The 19978-nt window shown below is 44.6% G+C and overlaps 1 protein-coding gene across 1 annotated transcript in view; it reads right to left on the bottom strand.

Moving 5' to 3' along the window:
- Nucleotides 1-979: 979 nt before the first annotated feature.
- Nucleotides 980-19978, bottom strand: part of OXSR1 (oxidative stress responsive kinase 1) — a 129920-nt gene continuing 110921 nt past the window's right edge. Inside the window, exons 12-18 of the mRNA XM_061586147.1 lie at nt 19680-19715; nt 16577-16741; nt 12428-12501; nt 10609-10661; nt 8940-9008; nt 8662-8726; nt 980-5906 (exon numbers count right to left, since the gene is read on the bottom strand). Of these exons, the coding sequence (XP_061442131.1) occupies nt 5832-5906; nt 8662-8726; nt 8940-9008; nt 10609-10661; nt 12428-12501; nt 16577-16741; nt 19680-19715 (537 nt within the window). The 3' untranslated portion in view covers nt 980-5831. The remainder of the gene's footprint in view (nt 5907-8661; nt 8727-8939; nt 9009-10608; nt 10662-12427; nt 12502-16576; nt 16742-19679; nt 19716-19978) is intronic.

The raw sequence follows: 19978 nt of genomic DNA on the forward strand, positions 1-19978 counted from the left end.
TGGTGCAAAATGGAGCAGCGAGACTGCTCACAGGCGCAGGGTATTGCCGTTATGTCACCCCACTGCTGAAAGAATTGCACTGGCTGCCCATTTGCTACCGGGCCAAGTTCAAGATTCTAGTTTTGGTGTACAAAGCCCTATACAGCTTAGGACCAGGATACCTGAAATACTGTCTTATTCCTTATATCCCCAGTCAATCACTGCACTCTGCAGGTGAGGGCCTCCTGCAGATACCATCTCATCAGGAGGTCCGTCCTACACAACATAGAAAATGGATCTTTAGTGTAGTGGCACCTACCCTTTAGAATTCACTCCCCTTAAATATTAGATAGGCGCCATCTGTTATCTTTCTGGCGCCCACTGAAGCCCTTCCTCTTTCAACAAGCCTTTTGAGACCTTATCCCAGTCTGCGTCTGTGTTGGAATTGCTTTTTAATGTTTTTAAACCTTTTCTTTCCTTTTAAAGATGCTTTTAAAGCTTTTTAATAAAAAATTTTAAAGATATTTTGTTTTAATATATTTTAAAGTCTGTTTTTATGATGTTTTGAAGTGATTTTGGTTCCTTTGTTTGCTGCCCTGGGCTCCTACTGGGAGGAAGAGCAGGATATAAATCAAATAATAAAAATAAATAAAATAAATGAATAAATGTAAATGAGATTTTTATCCATTTATAACCTATAATGCAACCTTCCCCAACCTGGTGTTCTCCAGATGATGTTGGGCTTGAACTCCCATCAGTCCCAGCCACTTGGCCAACGGTCATAGATGATGGGAGTTGTAGTTCAGCAGCATCCAGAGTGCAACAGGCTGGGGTTATTCTCCTGTACGTATGCATGTGACGTAACTGTGGTGAGCTATTGGGGCTATTTGCAAGAACAGTCAGTCAGAGAGAGGGAAATCTTTAAAATACAGGTCAACTCTCAAAAGCAATGGACATTTTTTTATTGATTAAAAATTAGAGAAATACATGCAGTAAAATACAAAGGAAAAAAGGCTGAATATTTTACATCTTTAATTAAAATCTACAGTACACCAAAATTGTGTAGAGGTTCCTGTTATATTAATACACCATCATCATCCTTAAAATATCAACTAAGTTTAAAAAAATACCAACTGATTTCTAGGTTCAAGTTCAGAATTTACCCCAAATTAAAAAAAACTCTGATTCGTAAGGGTAAAAAGGTTAGAAATTATTTCTTATGAAAAAAATAATAAAATAATAAAATCATTGGCACTTTGAACCTCAGGAACAAAATAGTCTAGCACTTTCAGTATCCCAAGCCAAAGAAACAAAAAGTCTATTACTACTGAGAGACAGGTGCCTAGAAATCTAATAGCAAGGAGGGGGGAGGCTCATTTAAAAGAAAAAATACAAGAGAAACAGCCAGCATGGATACTCTTGTCTGCTAGACTTGGGTTAGAGAGAGAGGGGAGTAAATAAATAGATACTGCATCACTGCACTGGATTGGTTTGGAGTCCTTATTCCAGTGAGGAGTACAACAAGGTTTGCACGGCATGCAGGAAAAAGTGAAGTAATACTGTACCAGAAAAATTTGGTCTTCATGTCTGAAGACAGGGTGGGCAGATTGGATGGCGTGGGGAGGGTGCATTACTTCTCCCAAACTCCCCCCCCTCCATTGCCACCTGCTGTTCCTCATCTTTCAAGGGCTGGGGCCCATTTCAGCAACCAGCTCAACCCACCTTTTCACATCATCATACAAGGGCGTGAGAGTTAAGGCAAGCTCTGCCCACTTTAGTGACATGACATCACAGGCTCCAAAGGGACTTCCTGCCAACTGGAAAAGCACACAAAGGTTTCAGGAAAGCAGTCACTGTGGAGCCTCCGAGGGCCACTCTCATCATCAACGTGGGGATCCCACACCCCCGTCAGAGGCCCACTGAATAACTGTTCATTGTTATACCAAACCCCACCCATAAACTTTTTTTTTTAAAGAAAGAAAGATTTAAACCACCTATCAGCTCTCACAAATGTGCAGGCTGCTGCCTTTTCTCTCATAAGCCAAGAAGGGGAAGAATGTGGTGCTCTCAGAGGGGGTGAGGTGGACAGAGCTAGGCCTTCCAACACAGACATCCACATCACATTTAAAGCACATGGGTTGTGCCAAGGAATCCTGGGAATTGTTGCTGACCCCTCCCCAAGGTACAATTCCCAGGACCCTTAACAAATTAACAGTTCCCAGATTCTTGGAGGAAGAAAGCCATGTGCTTTAGGGTGCAGATGTGACCACAGGCGCACAAAACCCAAACAGGACTCCCATCACCCACTCCCCACCAAAACTGGTAGATACCCTTTTCCTGTCTTTTCTTCATTTTGTCTCCATGTTTGTAGCAATTTTGCTTGTGACCTATTGGTAGATCTAATAAAACTACAGGCTTTAAAAAGTTTTTTTTAAAAAAGGCAAAGAAAAACAATGCCAGATTTTGTAGGAAGCTTCCATAACTGCTCATAGAGAATACATATTGTTAAGCAGAAAATAAAAAGATCCCTAACAGAATCCAAATTCCCCATTGTTTTCCCATACCCACAGTAGACCACTGCATGCCCATAATGCTGCACATCTCTTAAATCAACCATCCTCAATCTGAAGCACTCCAGATTCCAGATGTTTTGGACAACAACTCCCATCAGTCCCAGCCAGCAACAGCTGCTCTGGCCAGGGCAGATGGGAGTTGCAGTCCAAAGCATCTGGAAGCCAGCAGGATGGGGACGGGTGCCTTGAATCATAGTTAAGAGGTCAGGTGTGGTACTCAAACTTACACACTGCACCCCTTTCCAACCTTCTCCTTGGCCTTAGGCCACGTTTTTGCAGAGACATTAATTGGGATCCTTCTTAATATTCACAAACCACCTTCAGAAGCATGCTTAAAAGTTAATTCTGGTTAAAGTTGGATCAGATGGAATGTGAATGTGACAGAGGAAGGAGGAATGGAATTTGCCCTGAAGAGAATGAGGAGGAAGGAGGGAATTCATAAGTCAGCTCCTGATACCTGAAGTATGGTTAAGAGTTTGGCAATATAGTGCCACCACCAGGCCTCTAAACGAGAACCCAATTCCTTTCTTTGGGATGCAAATTAATCCATTACAGGGCAACTGCAACTTCCCAATACAAAATACTTCAAAAGCCAAGCAGTGACACACAAAAGACCCACTGTGGGGTGGGGGAAAACTTGTGTACCGGGGGGGGGGGGGAAGAAACACCATTTTATTATTCACATATTGCATTACAAGTGTTGCTTTTTTTTCAAACTAAAAAGGATAATTTATATGTAGAAATTCAAAGAATGGAAAAAAACCCACCACCATACACACACACATACACCACTAGATTTCTTAAGAAAATACTAAACGCAAGTTACGTTGGTTTCGGTTGCATCATCTTGATCAAACTCTGATGCTCAGCTGAGAGTATAAAAATGATTTTGCAAATTCCAAGCAGTTAGTGCAGCAGGAGGGTCAAAATTGTCCAGAGCTTAATCCTTGCCATGTATGAACCTACTGGCAATCTTTGTGTTTTTTATTGCTTTAACAATAGAAGAGGGGCAGTTCCATATGCACCAATCTGTCAGGAAAAAGGACAAATGTATTTTCTATCTTGAACACACCAATGAAATATTCCGGGAACAAAACACAGTCAGGAAAGATTTGCTTCAGCAGAAACACACACACACACACACAGACGCAAAAACACACCCAGCTGCCAGGCAGCACGATCAACTTTTGCTTACAACATCCATGTATGGAGAACATCTGGTTTTATGAATGGTTATACACTCAACAACACATCTTCTTCACACAGTTAAGCCACCCTAGCAACCTTGCGAGATTGCAACTCCCAGCTCCATAGCCCACTTACAAGGGGCTTCCTTCACAAAAATGGTTACAGGTTCAATCCTATGATGAGAGAAGAAAATGTATCATTTGAAGAGACCTTAATAAGCAATCCAAAATTTTTAAAAGAATGCTGGGAATTTGCAGTCTGCTAGAATGCTGAGATTTCCCCTGCCTTCTTTTTAGCCTACACCAACATGGCAATCTCCGGATAATATTAGACTCCCAACACCATTTAGGCTCAACCAGGGACCAAGGAAGATGGGAGTTGTAGTCCAACAACAACTGGAGGCTAACAAATTGGAGAAGGCTGGCCTACATATTCCAAACAGAACTGTAATTTCCAGGGTTCCAAAGACGGGACCTTTAAGGAGGTTTGAAACTACCTGAGAGTATAGTGTTGATACATCCTAAAAGACCCAGTCTCACAGATTGCTACCTACCAAAATGATTGAGAGAGTAAGGTGGGATTTGTGGGAACAGAGCAAGCCTGATAACACTATTACAAAATTCCTGGGCCAGGAAAGTTTGGTTTTAGAGAACACTCTTAAGTTTAGCAGTATCCAGCCCCACTTCCTGTGCCTTCAAGAACCCCTTTCAGCAAGGGAGGCCCACTGCCCACATTGTTACAGAAACTACCCCAGATGGGAAAACAGGGGCTGTGTAAGTCAGCATTCCCCAACCTGGTGCCCTCCAGATGTTTTGAACTGAGGGCATATGGGAATTGTATTCCTAAACATCTGGAAGGCACCAGGCTGATTTACACAATTCACTGAAGAAGGGACAGGCTATGGTCTGCATGTCAAATGCAGACACTGTTTTCTACCACCCTGCTTCCTGTGCACCAGCTTAATCTGCACCCGCTTCTCAAAAACTAGTGCTCCTCAGATAATGGTGATATACCAAGTGGGCATGGCACAGTGGCAGAAGTAGACAGAGGGTTCCACACAGCACAGGTCTGGCTTGCTGCTGTAGAACAAGCATGGGAAACCTGCGGCCCACCAGATGTTGCTGGACTACAACTCCCATCATCCCTGACTGTTGCCCATGCTGGCTGGGCTGATGTGACCTGAAGTCCAACATCATTGGTAGGGCCACAGGTTCCCCATCCCACATCTAGAGACAATTATTTAGGAAAGTGGCCCAGTGGGATTGTGGATGGCACAACACACAAACAAGCAAAGAGAGACACCCTGATATTTTCCCCATGTGTTATATTCTGCATTAATGCGAAGGGGAGGGAATTAAGGCTCATCATAGGGCAGGCAAAGCAGTTTGTTTTGTGCCCTAGATCTGTTAAAATAAGGTCTCCTCACGGATGCCAAGCCTAAAGCTTTCACTCTTTCTTAAGACTTCACTGGGTTTGCAGAACAATTCAAGTGTTATTTCTGACATGCTATAATAGGTTGCCATTCCTGTACTTTTTTTTTTTTTAAGCCTGCCTGGTAAGGTGAACCCAAAAGCAAAACAATCCCCTTTGCAGTTGAGCAACAACTATGCGGGTCAAGTGAACAAAAAACCCACCCCAAAATACAATTCAATACAACATAAGAAACCAACAGACAAATCAATCATGGTAAAGAGTAGTGGAAGCCCCGTTTCGTACTCTCAGTAGTATTCCTGGCTTCTTCTCCTTCTTCTGTACTTTAAACAGTTAAGGCAATAATAAAAACTACAAACATGCAGGCGACGAAAGGCTGGGTCTGCACATCTGAGATGAAGGAAATGTGAAAATGGCATGCGAGTGGATGAGAAGCCAACGGTCTCTAAGGGCGGCGGCAGCAGCAGCAGCAGCAGAGGAGGAAGAGGCGGCGTAGGGGGAGGCCGCGATGCTACTCAGGAAAGAAACGAGGTTAAAGCTTCTAAGAAAGGGGCCTGTAGTTTGGTTCTTTGGCAGTAGTGGTTTTGCTTTTAGGCCGACAGAAGTGTTCAAAAGCTGCACCCGCAGTAGGGAGGGACACCATCGTCTCGAAGCGTCGTTTCAATTGATGCTGAGCTGGGCAAACCCAATGAGCTTGCTGTCGTCGGGGATATCGGAACCTTCAACGCCAGATGCCTGAAGAACAGAGGGGGAAGCCCAACAAGAACCATTGTGAAGAGGAAAGAAGCTCCCCCACAAATTATGCTGTTGGTTTGGTTTTTGGGGTTTTTTTACAGCGGTTTAATGCCAGGGCTGTGGAGTCCATACGCCAGACCTTCGACTCCGACTCCTCTATTTTTCTACTGTCCGACTCCGACTCCTTCATAAATGGCAAATGTATATTAACTAGTAATAACACATTTACTGTAGTAAAATGGTAGCACAAGGCATTTCATCACCACCACGTGAATCCAGAGCTTGGAAAAGTTACTTTTTTAAACTACAACTCCCATCAGCCCCAGGGATTGGGCTCGTGGGAGTTGTAGTTCAAAAAAGATGCATGTGGTGGTGATGAAATGCCTTGTGCTACCATTTTACTACAGTAAATTTGTTATTACTAGTTAATATACATTTGCCATTTATGAAAGAGTCGGAATCGGAACATTTCTACCGACTCCGACTCCACAGCCCTGTTTAATGCCCTGGAATTCTGTGCAAAGAATGGATTTTGCAGCCTCCAAGACGGAATTGCCACCTGCCCCCAAGGCAGGCAGGTATGGAAGCTGGTTGTCAATTAGATGAGAACAGCAACTCTCACCAAAATAATAAGACAGTGGAAAAATTAAGAACCAGTGAAAACAGTAACATCTAAATAAACAAGAATGCAGCTCAAACAAAAACAGCAGCAGCAGAAACAGCAGCAGTAGCAGGTCAAGGAGTCCTGATCAACAATTAGCAAATGCAACCTGGACACCACCTCTGTTGGAAAAGAGTTCCAGAGCATCAAAGATGCCACAGAGAAGGTACAATCTGGCCTCTGCATATGACGGAACTCAAACTGGGAGCTCCTCAGAAGATCTTAAGGACTGGAAAGGGGGAGGGTCATGTAGGACAATCTCTGGATTGCTTATTCTGGTCACAGAACTTGCAAATACATCTGACAAAAGTTACTTGCCACGCCTGCCTACGCGTTCCAATATATGTCACTTGAAATGCATGCATCCTTTTGAGGTGGGGAGTGTAAAGAGCCCACTTTGTCCTTAGCTGTAAACTACAATAGAGTCTTTTGATGGAACTAAAGTATAAAAATATTTTGGAATTTAAAAAAAAAAGAATGGTTTTATTTATTTATTTATTTATTTATTAAATTTATATACCGCCCGACTAGCAATAGCTCTCTGGGTGGTGAATAGCCTGGTGAATAAACTGGACAAGATTGCATTAAAGATGGGCATCATCGGCACTGTTGCATTTTGAGGGGGTGGGGACTTTGGATTATTTTTTTGTACCAGGTCTGAAAAAAGAAGAATTTGGGTGCATAGAAAATGCACAAGGTGAACTGGTCTGCAATATAGAGAGGCATGGACTGGGGGCATTGAGAATGACTTCACATTTGGTGCTTGGTTTTAAACAAGACATGAGTCCCAATAGCTCTGAAACTATGAGGTCTACAACCTTGTTTTTAAACAAACAAAAAAAAAAGAACCGCTAGATTCTCTTGGGCAAGTGATACTTTGGCGATAAATCAAAAGTGTGGGAAACATCTTTCCTGAGGCACTCCACCAAGGTCATGGAGACTGCCAAGGCCTGTTTCTGTTATATAGTCACTCCTGTGAAGTACATAGACATGGGGCACATGGATGGGGCGCCCACCACTGAAAAAAACTCTTGGTGCATATGGACAACAAGGAAGCAGTTCATTATAACAGCAAGCAAGACCTTTCTTTAGGGCAGACCACAATTCACCTTTGTATTTTTTCTGCAGACCAAAATGTAAAACTCAAATCATTCTGCATTGAGGCAGCTTTAAAGCAACACATGCGACACAGGGAAAGGGGGAACACAGCACTAGACAGTGGAAAGGCATTCCTAAGTTGGCAAATGCTATTAGACCATGAAGCAAGTCTAGGACCTACACATTCCATTCAACTGTGCTGTAGTGCAGATTGTTGTTTAATTTGGCATGTGCAATATTTTGTTCCAAGGCCCATTTGAATTAAAAAATGAAGCCTTTTTTCCAAAGCAATGTGGAATGCTCCTGTGCAGAATTCTGGCTGACCAGCCATGCCTTCTTCCAAGATACTCCATTCCTTTTCGCGTGCCCCAGATTTTTTGTTTTTTCTTCCCAACAGACACTCAGCATTCCAAGTTCTCTTTGGGCCATTTTGGGATTTCTCCCCCACCCCAAGGATTCTTGGAGTTCCCCCAGACATGCAGATAAGAGCATGGATAGTGCCAATTTGGCTACATAAGGACTGGCACTCAACCCCGAGCATCACCAACAGAGGATACTTTTACCCCACTTTACAATCCAGATGTATCCAAATTACAAAGAGCCAAAGACAATAATCACATCGTGTTAGAAAAAAACAGGACATCCAACCAGAGTTGCAGCACTCAACAAATCACAACTCAACTGATCCCCAAAAGCCCCCTGAAAATTAATTGTCAGCCAACATTATTTCTGTTATGGCTATGTAAACCAACTGGAAGTGCACCACAAACTGTCCATTGCACAGGGACCACTGCTGAAGGCTCAGTGCACTAAATAAATACCCCAGATGCACTAACGCAGCCTTCGCCAACCTGGTGCCCTCCAGATGTTGTTGGACTCCAACTCCCATCAGCTCATGGAAGCTGTAGTCCAACATCTGGAGGGCACCAGATTGGCAAAGGCTGTCCTTAAGAAGACTAGAGCATGGATCACCAAGGATAGAAACAGTAAATATACCAGTTTGAAAGTGACAGATCGGTTCGTCTGCGGCTCTTCCACAATTTTTTGTAAGTTGGCAGCAACTGAAACGACAGAGGGTGGACACGCTCAAAGATGGCATATTTAAGCATTTTCATTCTGAACAAGTTTCCCTTAAATATTGGAAAGAGACGTCCTCCTAAAACAAGGATGGACAGTTTTCCCCTCTTTCTCCTGGGAAGAAATACAGCACCTTCTATCCACAAATCCAGTCTGGGATCAAGGCAAAAGTGAAATTCTGCAGCATACACTATTACCTATTACTAAGTCTCTGCCATCGACAAGCCCAGCCGAGATGAGTTCTTGGGATACCCCATCAGCAGTATCTGCAAAGATCATAATTAAGAGACTGTCATATTTGCATGCAACGGGTCTAAAACAAATTTAGTGTTTACCGTTTGCAGGTATTTGCCAATTCTTATTTGCTATTAATTTTTACATTTGTTTTATATTATGCATTAATCTGTAGTCTATCTTGCTTAACATGGCCATTTTGAACAGGTTCAGTGGAGGAATAGCTTCAGAGGAGGGCAACAAGGATGATCAGGGGACTAGAAACCAAGACCTATGAGGAGAGACTGAAAGAACTGGGCATGTTTAGCCTGCAGAAGAGAAGACTGAGGGGAGATAAGACAGCACTCTTCAAGTACATGAAAGGTTGTCACACAGAGGAGGGCCGGGATCTCTTCTCAATCATCCGAGTGCAGGACACGGAATAATGGGCTCAAGTTGCAGGAAGCCAGATTTCAACTGGACATCAGGAAAAACTTCCTAACTGTTAGAGCCATACGACAATGGAACCAACGACCTAGAGAGGTAGTGGGCTCTCTGACACTGCAGGCATTCAACAGGCAGCTGGACAGGCAGCTGGACAGCCATCTGTCGGGGATGCTTTGATTTGAATTCCTGCATTGAGCAGGGGGTTGACTTGATGGCCTTATAGACCCCTTCCAACTCTACTATTCTATGATTCTATGAATAGACTATATGCAGAAAGGTGCAATATAGTAAGTTTTTAATAGGTTTAGAGGATCCAAGTCTACTTGAAAGTGCCACTTCCTAATTCCAAAGTACTAAGGATCTAGCTGGGGCTTCTCGTTTGGGAAGGATAAGCACTCTCTACGTGTTGAGAGGAGTCTGAACCCGAACTCTGTATTACATATTTAGCATGTTTCTGAAAGTATAACTAGTGCAGAAGCCTAGAGCTAGGAAATTCATAGAACACAGAAATCTGCCTTATACCAAGACATGGTACATATCTCAGTATTATCTCAGTTCAGTGTGCAACAGCATTCAGCAGACAGTACTAATAGTCAGTAGGCAGTAGCATTGCCTCAGTATTCAGAACAGAGAAGCGAACTTCTTCACACAGTGTGCAGTAATACTATGGAACTGGCTTCCCGAAGATGTAGTGATGGCCAGCAACTAGGATGGTTTTTAAAAAAAGAATTGGACAAATTCATGGAGGGAAAGGCTATCAAAGGATTACTAGCCATGATGGCTACATTCTTCTCTCCACTGTCAGAGGCAATGCATCTCTGTATGTATACCAGTTGCTGGGAATCACACATGGGGAGCGTACAGCTGCATTCAGGTCTTGCTTGCAGGCTTCCCATAGGCATCTGGTTGGGCACTGTGAGAACAAAATGCTAGACTGGCCTGATCTAGCAGGGCTCTTCTTATGTCCTGACATACACCGACTGGCTAAGGCTCTCCAAGTCAGACCAATAGTCCACCCAGCTCAGATTGTCAGTGTTGAGTGGTACTGGATCTCCACGATTTCAGAGTTAGGTGGTTTTTCCCAGCTCTGCTTGGAGATTGAACCTGGGACCATCCGCATGCAAACCAGATGCTCTAAAAATGAGCCACAGACCCTTCTGCAAGCAGGAGTTCCGGCATACTTCCACCTCCCATGTCCTTACTCACCTCTCCCTGGGGTGAATTCAAATCGGATGTCATTGAGTTCTTTCTTTGAATTCCTGTTAAGGTGGAGAAGACACAGTGAGGTTCTTTTAACTGCATTATAAATCAAAACTACCAGATGAAGCAAACCCATTTTTGTTCTTGGAGGAAAGCAAGGATGGTGAGCCGACAGGCTGGATGCAGCTGGATGCAAATTTTGTCTGGCCCCAGTAATGCTATGCCAAATGATAGCTAAGCATGATAAAAAAATTCTGTCCATAGTTTTGTTTGTGAAGAAATCCCTTTTTTAAGTACTATAGGACGCAGATGATGATCCACAGTTCCGTTTTGCATCTCTTTTGGATTTCTCATGCAACACATAAATGCAATATATCGGTTAGCAAATGATATATCCAAGCACATATGCTCTTTAAATACACCCTTAATGTTAGATGGCACCAAATACATTACGGAGCCTGAGCACTTTTCACTAGGGTGCTCAATGCATGGATTGAATGGATATGTACCCAGGCATGCCTACGTGTCGCTCCTCCATAACAGCTGGTAATCTGATTTAGATAGTATTACTTATTTCAATATGAAATGTTTTAGGGTTTATTTTGAGTGGTTTCAGCAATAAACACATTTTAATTTAATTTGCAGGCACTACAAATGTTACAAGAATTTATACTCTGACTTTGGGCTTTATAATAGCCTGCAGATATGGCTAAGGATGGACGGATCACTCAGTTTCATCCACGACAATTCTGCAAGTGTTCAATCATAAGTCTGTGCCAACCCATTTCAGCATTAATCTGTTTATTTTTTAAAAAAGTATGAATCTTTTAAACGTAAGCATGTGTTTGATCTCAATCTATACATTTCTAAACTAATTTTGCCCTTCATTTTGGTACATTTCTTGAGCAGAGGCCTGTTACTCAAACTTCAGGGAAATGTGAAATCCAGAATGATAATTATGTTCCAATCTTATTAGTTCAGAATGTGCAAATTAAGTCAGTCTGTTTAAAGATGCAGACTGAATTAACTTCTCCATTATCCCTAAGTCTGGCTTTGTTTTTAACTGCATAATTTCCCGCTGAAGACCTTGTGAGATTGAAACACATTCAAACCTTTGATATCTCTTTATATACATGTGCCACATTGTTATATTATCAGATTTATCTGTGTTATTTATAGTCTGTTTATAGGGTTTTTTTGGTTCAGTGTGTGTATTTAGTTTATTAAATTGCATGCAATTTCTGCACAAAAATTCAGCCTTGACCAAAGAGTCTTGCCATGCTTCCAGAAGATCCTCAAGTGTCAGATGCAATCCAAGTGTCTAACTGCAATTTATACAATGCAATCAGATTGCACTATTTGGACTTTCTTGACACAGAATCGGGTAAAGATTTTTTGACTCAAACAAACAGGCCCCATGTATTAATAGAGTTTCTCATAGTGAAAGTTGGCTGAGGGATGGTGAGAAACTCTCAAGACTGAGAATAGTAACAGCAACAATAAATTTAACAGATGGGTAGAACTGAGGTTATACATGGCCACTGAAAGTTCATGACATTCGAACCCAGCTCTCCTGGGTCCAATGAAGCCCCAGCCACTGAACCATAGAGCAAGGGTGGCTAACATAGTGCCCTCCAGATCAGGTCTCTCCATCCCTAACCATTGCCCATGCTGGCTAGAACTGATGGGAGCTGCAGTCAAACAACATCTGGAGGGCACCATATTGGCTACCCCACCATGGAACCTTTCAAGCCAAGGATGCAGTCGAACAACAGCCAGGTGATTATGCCTTGGAGACGTTTGCATGCCGAAGCAACATGCTTACCTTAACCTTAGAACAAGGCTGATAGGTATTTTTGTTTCCTCTTGTGCTGGGGCTGCTGCAGGAGCAGGAGGTGCCTTTTGGGGAAAGGGAAGGGGCAATTTTTAAATCAATGAATAAAAAGTGCTACTCTGGAGGGTTCTGTGGCCTCAAAGCATAGAAGCATCATAAAGAGATTGACAAACAATGAATCTGACCGCTTCAGACAACAGAGTACACACACTGGATGACACCAAGAGGGACCCAATAAAAAACGTCCTTGAGAAGAATCGCTGGATAAATTTCATTCCGTGATTCAATGATCAGCAATATCCGAGAGTATTTTGGAGGCATCTACCTTCCCGCTCTCGAAAACACAGACCTTTTGTGGCCCAAGTCAAACTGGCTACTGATCTAGTGGTGTTAATTTACCACTAACTATTATTTTGGTCTTTTTCTTCAGTATGTGGCTTGACTGCTTTGTTTCAGTTATTTGCTCTGAAGGAACCTATTTTTTAAAAAAAGTTTCTTCTCTATTAAACTTTTTTTTACATAATATTTTATAGCTGTCTCAGGAAGACCACTAAGCACAGATAAATCTTGCATTGCATTGGATTGAACTAATCCAGTACAGAGCAAGATAGCATCATTCCACATTTGGGTGAAGCCTAACAAGCCTTAAAGAAAGGACAATAAAGTAAAATCCCAAAGAGTTAATACTTTCTGCAGGGTACAGTCTTGTTGCTGGTGCTATATTCTAGGGCTGGGCTAATATTTAATTAAGGTTCTTCAAGCCCTAATTAAACAAACAACTGGAATTGCTTTTTAATATGTTTTTAAAACTTTTTTTAAAAAATAATCTTTTTAAAGGTGTTTTGTTTTAATATGTTTTTAAGGAAGTTTTGTTGTAACGTATTTTAAAGTCTGTTTTTATGAAGTTTTAGAGTGTTTTTACTGCTTTTGTTTGCCGCCCTGGGGCTACTAGGAGGAAGGGCGGGATATCAATCAATCAATCAAAAATACAATTGGGAGGAGGGGAGAAGCTGCGTCTCCTCCCCCCCATACACTGACAACAGGAGGGTTCCATCCTGCTCAATGCTGCTTTGCAAGGACCTTCCCTGCAGTAAAGGCGCTTGCCAAAGGACATCCTGCAGGCAGAATTGAATCCTATGTTCACCAGCTAGACACCGGAAGATTCAACCCTGCTGGAGTCTGCTTCCCCAGCCCGTTCCATGTGAGGACCGTGCTGGGGCTGGCTGCCTCTTCTTCCCACCCGGCACCTCGCCCCTTTCGCAGCTCTGGATCGCTCCAGATGGCCTGACTCAACGCAATCTGGGGCTGCCGCCACCCAACTCGGCCGAATTCCCCCCTGAATTGGTTCAGGGCTTGGCTAAATCCGGCACAGAGCCCTACTATATTCTAACCAGATTGCATAGGTTCAAGCTGTTTACACTGGAGCAAGTGCGGGCAGGGGCTGATGGGTGGCAGCCCCTATCTGCAGGGAGACAACTGAGGCTAAAGTGCCTTTCAGGCACCTTCCAACTCTGCACTCATTTCAACATCGGGCTGGGCTTTCCCTGACCACGCTGCTTTTTCTCTCCACTACATGGATTGTTTAAGTCACGGATTAGGATCCTCTGGCCCTTCAGATGCTGCTGGACACCAACTGCCTTCAGACCCACCCAGGGTGGCCAATGGTCAGGGATGAAGGGAGCTGTGATCCAACAGCTTCTGGAGGGACACAGGCTCCCCATCCCTGGGCCAGCAAGTCGGCTCTCTCTATCTCTAAGGGGAAGAGGCTGTGGCTCAGGGGCAGAACACATGCCGGGCAGGCAGAAGGCCCCGGGCTCAACACGTGACGCCTCTGTTCCACAGGGTCTCAGGAAGAAGGTGACAGAAAATACCTCTGCCTGAGACCCTGGAAGGCTGCTGCCAGTCAGAGAAGACAGCACCAACCAGATAGACAAATACTTTGCCCTGGTGTAAGGACGCTTCCCGTGTCCGAATATCTCAGCAGGAGCTCCTGCTGAAATTGCGCCAGATCTCTGGGGCAGCCTCATTTCTCAACTGGAGAGCTGATCACAAAGTTAGAAGCCCTGCCTTGATGTATAGGAGCCACAGAGGCTGCTGGGGGGATGGGGGGGCAAAACAGGGTAAGGGTCAGATGCAGTCTGCAGCTGACCACTCTGGCGTATGCCATGATGGGGAGAAACTTAACAGATCCCTGAAGTCCTGCACCAGTAATCTACATCGCTCTCTCTTGACGTCAATGAAGCTACAGCTGTCGTCCCTTACCACTGCTGGAGAGCACCAAAGACAGAGCCGCGCACATTCAGGGACTATTTCAGAACAGAGGCCAGGGCCCCCTCAAGCATTTAATAGCTTGGGCCTGCACACAGAGGACGTCAGCAGACCCTAAGCCGAGTGAGTACTGTTTAATTTCAGCCAACTGGAATCCAAGAATGGCAGATGCCAAGGTTTGTCTTCCAAGATTAATGTGCTGTCAGGAGGAGAACGGGAGCCCTGTGTGCACAACGGGGTTTTATATATAGCTCGGTTCCAAAAACCATGAAAAAGTTTCTAGGAAAGAAAGCTGAAGCCCTCGAGTGTTGCTCTGGCCACAAGCGCCACTGAATGATTCCCAGCGGGCCTGTTAGAGGCATGGGACGAGAACGCTTCCCCGTCCCTTCAGGCAGAACAGGCCTCACCCCGACTACAAGGACAGCTATTTGTTATATGTGAGTTAGCAGCGTTTGGCTGCCTCCAGGGTACCCACAAGCCACGGGACACACTCCAGGATGTCTCAAGAATGGACTGACTTTGGCAGGAGGTTGCCTTGAGTAAGAAATGCAAGTTACCTGTCTCTCTCTTCTGCCAAGTTGCACTCCCTCTGCAAACGGTGGGTCTTGCATTACAACACCCCATGCAATGTAATGCAGAGGACATTGGGGTGCAGAGAGATACAGCATAAGGTTCAAAGGGCTTCATCTCAAGTTTGCTTGGTAATTCTCAAAACATCCCGGTAGGGTAGGCCAGCTGCTAGTAATCCTGCCTTACCTACCAGTGGCGAGGCTGAAAAGAGGAGAGGCTTATTCATGGCTGATGGGACATTTCAGCCAGGGACTTTGCAATTCGCAGCTCCGTCTTTTAGCCTCAAAAGAGCGAATGCATGTGCCTGTTTTATACCCAAAGCAGCCTGGGGACAGCTGCATGGACAGAAATGACTTAACCCCTTTCCCCACCTGTCATTTCTGAGCTAAAGATCGCCCTCCCCAAAATGCTTTTTCACTCATTAGGGCTGGGAAATAAGGTCTCCTATCATTCATCCATTCATTCAAATTTACGCCCCAGCTTTTCACATGAGTCTCAAAGCAGGTTACAAAGAAAAATAAAACTTGCAATGCACACAATTTAAGACATAGATTAAAACATAAAAACAGGAACATCAGAGCAGCATTCATGGTGCAAAGGCCTCATGAAATAAAACCATCTGAAAAAGGGAATTAAGGTGAAAATAATGGCATGAGGGGAAAGAAGCCTCTGCTCATTTGCCATTCTGCTAAGGTTGCTTTTGCTTTATGCCAATGAAGAACTACTCCATTCCGTGTAACATGTAGTTGGAGACTTAACCACTAGGCAACCTTTCCCTACTTGGTTCCCCCTAGACTGCAACTCCCCTCAGCTCCAGCCAGCATGGTCAGTGGTCAGGGACAATAGGAACTGTAGTCCAAAACATCTGGAAGGTACACAAAAAATTGGGGCATGTTGCATCACACAAAGCCTAGGAAAGTATCCTGGCTCAGGTCTCAGGCTATCAGCCCTCAGACCCCAGCACCACTTCCACTCTCAAATGTTAAAGAGACAGTGGGGTGCTGGATTTAGGGCCTGGGAGACCAGGGTTTACACCCCCAATTCAGCCATGAACCTCACTGGGTCACCTTGGGCCAACCACTGTCTGCCAGCCTAACCTCCCCCACAGGGTTGTTGTGAGGGTAAAATGGGGAGGAGGAGAGCCCCTTTGGAGAAGAGGTATTAATGTAATAAATAAATAAATATCCAGCTGCTCCACGCTTAAGAGAGGCTTCGGTCCCACTAGGTTTATTTTGGAAACTATTTCTGCTTCCTTCTAGCGTGGGAAGCCGACAGGTCATCCGCAGATGCTCCTTGCCTTACCTGTGCTGGTAGAGGAGCTGCTGCCGCTGCCGCTGCCGCCTGAGAAGCTGGAGGGGGGACAGCTGGAGTAGGCTGTGCGGGGGGCTGCCCTGCAGGCTGAGGTAGTTGAGGTGGCTGGGCTGGGACGTTGAGCAAAGGGCCTGTGGGCTCAGCCGATGGAAAGAGCTAGAGATTAAAAGAAAGGAAGGAAGGAAAAGGAGGCTGGGGTTTGGTGGAGGAAAGAGGGCGGCCCACTTGCCCAAAATACTGATGATTCATTTCTACAGAAGGAAGAGATACCCAATGATGATTCCCAGAGCGCTTGGACGCGGCCAGAGGGCCAGTCCGAAGAGCAACTACCCCCCCCGAAATCCCATGATCCTTTACAGTTCATAACAATTCCTGTATTCTTGTGTTATGCTTTATGTTAAATAATGTTGGTGGGGGGGCTCTCTGCCCAGATGGATGATGTCCGACCTGCCCTAGATGGGGTTACACTCCCCCTAAAGGAGCAAGTCTGTAGTTTGGGGGTCTTATTAGATCCGCTCCTGTCACTGGAGGCTCAGGTAGCCTCGGTGGCACGGAATGCGTTCTACCAGCTTCGGCTGGTAGCCCAACTACGATCCTATCTGGACAGGGAGAACCTTGCCACAGTTATCCATGCTCTGGTAACCTCTAGATTGGACTACTGTAATGCTCTCTACGTAGGGTTACCTCTGAAGACGGTTCGGAAACTTCAGCTGGTGCAGAATGCTGCGGCCAGAGTCCTTACTGGGACTAAAAAGTTTGATCATATAACACCTGTTCTGGCCCAGCTGCACTGGCTACCAATATGTTTCCGGGCCAGATTCAAAGTGTTGGTTCTTACCTATAAAGCCCTTAACGGCATTGGACCGCAATACCTGGCGGAACGCCTCTCCCGCTATGTACCTACCCGGTCACTGCGCTCAACGTCGAAGGCCCTTCTCCGTGTCCCAACGCATAAGGAGGCACGGAGAATGACAACTAGAGCTAGGGCCTTCTCGGTGGTGGCCCCCAAACTATGGAACGCCCTCCCTGACGAGATACGCCTGGAGCCTTCTCTGTTATCTTTCCGGCGCCAGGTAAAGACCTACCTCTTTGCCCAGGCATTTAAAAAAAATTTTAAAATTTTAAAATTGAATCTAAATTTGGAAATTTTTAATTATGTTTTATTGTGTACTGTATTGTATTTGCATCCGCTTGTATTTTAATCAGTTTTATTATACTGTACACCGCCCTGGGAGCTTATTGCTATAGGGCGGTCTAAAAATGTAATAAAATAAATAAATAAATAAATAAATAAAACTCTGCTAATAAGTATTAATACAGCAATTCATACCCCTGTTTGTGCCTCTCTCAGAGAGCAGTCCTTCTGGGGGTGGGGGCTGAATCCAAAACCCTCCTGGGCTTATGCCGGCAAGGTAGAAGATGCTTTCATCTTTCTCAACTCCCCCCCCCCAGCCTTTTTGGAAGCTTTACGCACACTCAAGTCCCACTGGAAGGCAAATACACATATCCAGGCTTGTGGCTGATATACTTTCCCCCTGTTCTGGGGTGGAGTGGGTGTGTGGGTGTGTGAATGTGTGTATGTGTTGGAGGAACAGGAGGGCTTTGGATTCAAATCCCCCCTTTGCCCTTTCTGCTATTGGGACATTGAGAGCATCAAACAAGCCACAGACCTCTCCAGTGCTGCTGCATGGAGGCCTCTGTGACCAGATCTCTCTCTGGCCATGGAGAGAGACATCTGCAAAATCCAGTGGCCCTTGGGATGCCCTCCCAGGGATCACAGGATTGCAGCCCCAAAACATTTTTTAAAAAAACTCCAATTATTTACCATTATGCTATTACTGGGATGGGCATAGTCTCACAGCTCTGCTTCTCCCTGAGCCTAAACTTCAAATAGCATGCCAACTTCCAACTTTTCAATAAACTTTTGGTGTTCCTCTCCACGATCTCTGGGGCCTACTGACTCCTTCTCATTTGTGACTTAACTAATTTTTTGTGGCTGAAAATGAAATGAAAAATTACATCTATAGCCTTTTTACTAGCTTTATGTATTAAATTTATATCTCACCATTCCTCCCAGAAGGAGCCCAGGATGCTATTCCTTTGAAATAACTTAGGACAGCCATTTACGGACCTCCTCACAAGCGACTAGCACGTTCAGAGTTGTCAAACTACCCAATGGACCAATACTGGTCTGGGCTGATCCAAAGGGCTCTGTTGGAGGGAGGGAGATTCCTTTCCCCCAATTCCCCTTCCTTATCCCAGGCTCTCTTATGCTAGTCACAGCCGTTTGTGCACCCATCTTCCTTGGCCTTCAGTTGACTGATGAAAGGCAGCCTACTCCTGTCACAAAATGACTCTGTTCTTGCCCCAGAACCTTGCAAGGTTTGCTGGTTTTGCCATTGCTCAGAACACTCACTGGATACTTCTGTTCCTTCCATGATGCCTCACTCCCCCGCCATGAGCAACTGCCAGCAGGGTTAAGCGCTAGAATGTAGCATTGCCTTCCATTTGTATGCTGCCTTTCTCCCATCATGCAACCCACAGGCGGCGTACATGTGGGTCCCAGGTGGTCTCGTATCTAGGCATTGTCCAGACCCAGACCTGCTTAGCTTCAGCAAGCAGAAGGCCTCCTCTGCCGTCAGGCCATACCCTGGACTTGTTAGGAACCATAATTAATATACATATTTGTTTATTAACTGGCTTTGGCAGCTTGTGCTACTTCAAAGTCATGATTAGTTTGCAAAATTGCACGTTGCATGCAGCTGTGTACAAAAATGCTGCCTGCCACTTAGTTTGCGTCAACAGTTATTAAGCCAGCATTATGCAGTCTGTAGACTGACACTTTGTGTAAGTGAAACTGTTGCCTTAGTATTATCTGAGTGCCTTTAATAATAATTCCTGTGATTGTTACTGTGCGTGGAGTTTATTTTAACTGTTTTTAAATATTGAGTTTTAAACTGTTGTAACCCACCCCGAGACCTGCTGGCGAAGAGGTGATGCTGGTGATAATGGCACTTCCTAAAACATAAACACAGGAGACAGGGCGTGCCTGGAGATTTGTGATGTTACGGTGCTTGGCTGATTAATAACTTACCTCAGAATTCTGTAATGATTCTTTCACTCTGGGCGACTAAAGGGGGAAGGAAAAACAGACGCCTGTGATTAGCATGCAATGCTAGAACAGATCTTATGTCACAGAAACATGTTGAAAGCTATAGCTTTAGGCGCAACATCACACTTCGTCCGAAGCGTCACGAACAGAGAGGCTGAAATGACGTATTTCCTCAGTCTTCCCAATCCTGTGTTTTCCTTCCAGGTAACGCTGGCCATAGGAATAAGGAAGGCATTCACAGGGGAGAATTAGAAGATCCAGCCTGAGTGTATTTTACTATG

The sequence above is a fragment of the Rhineura floridana genome, chromosome 10 (assembly GCF_030035675.1).
Source record: "Rhineura floridana isolate rRhiFlo1 chromosome 10, rRhiFlo1.hap2, whole genome shotgun sequence".
Lineage (NCBI taxonomy): Eukaryota > Metazoa > Chordata > Lepidosauria > Squamata > Rhineuridae > Rhineura > Rhineura floridana.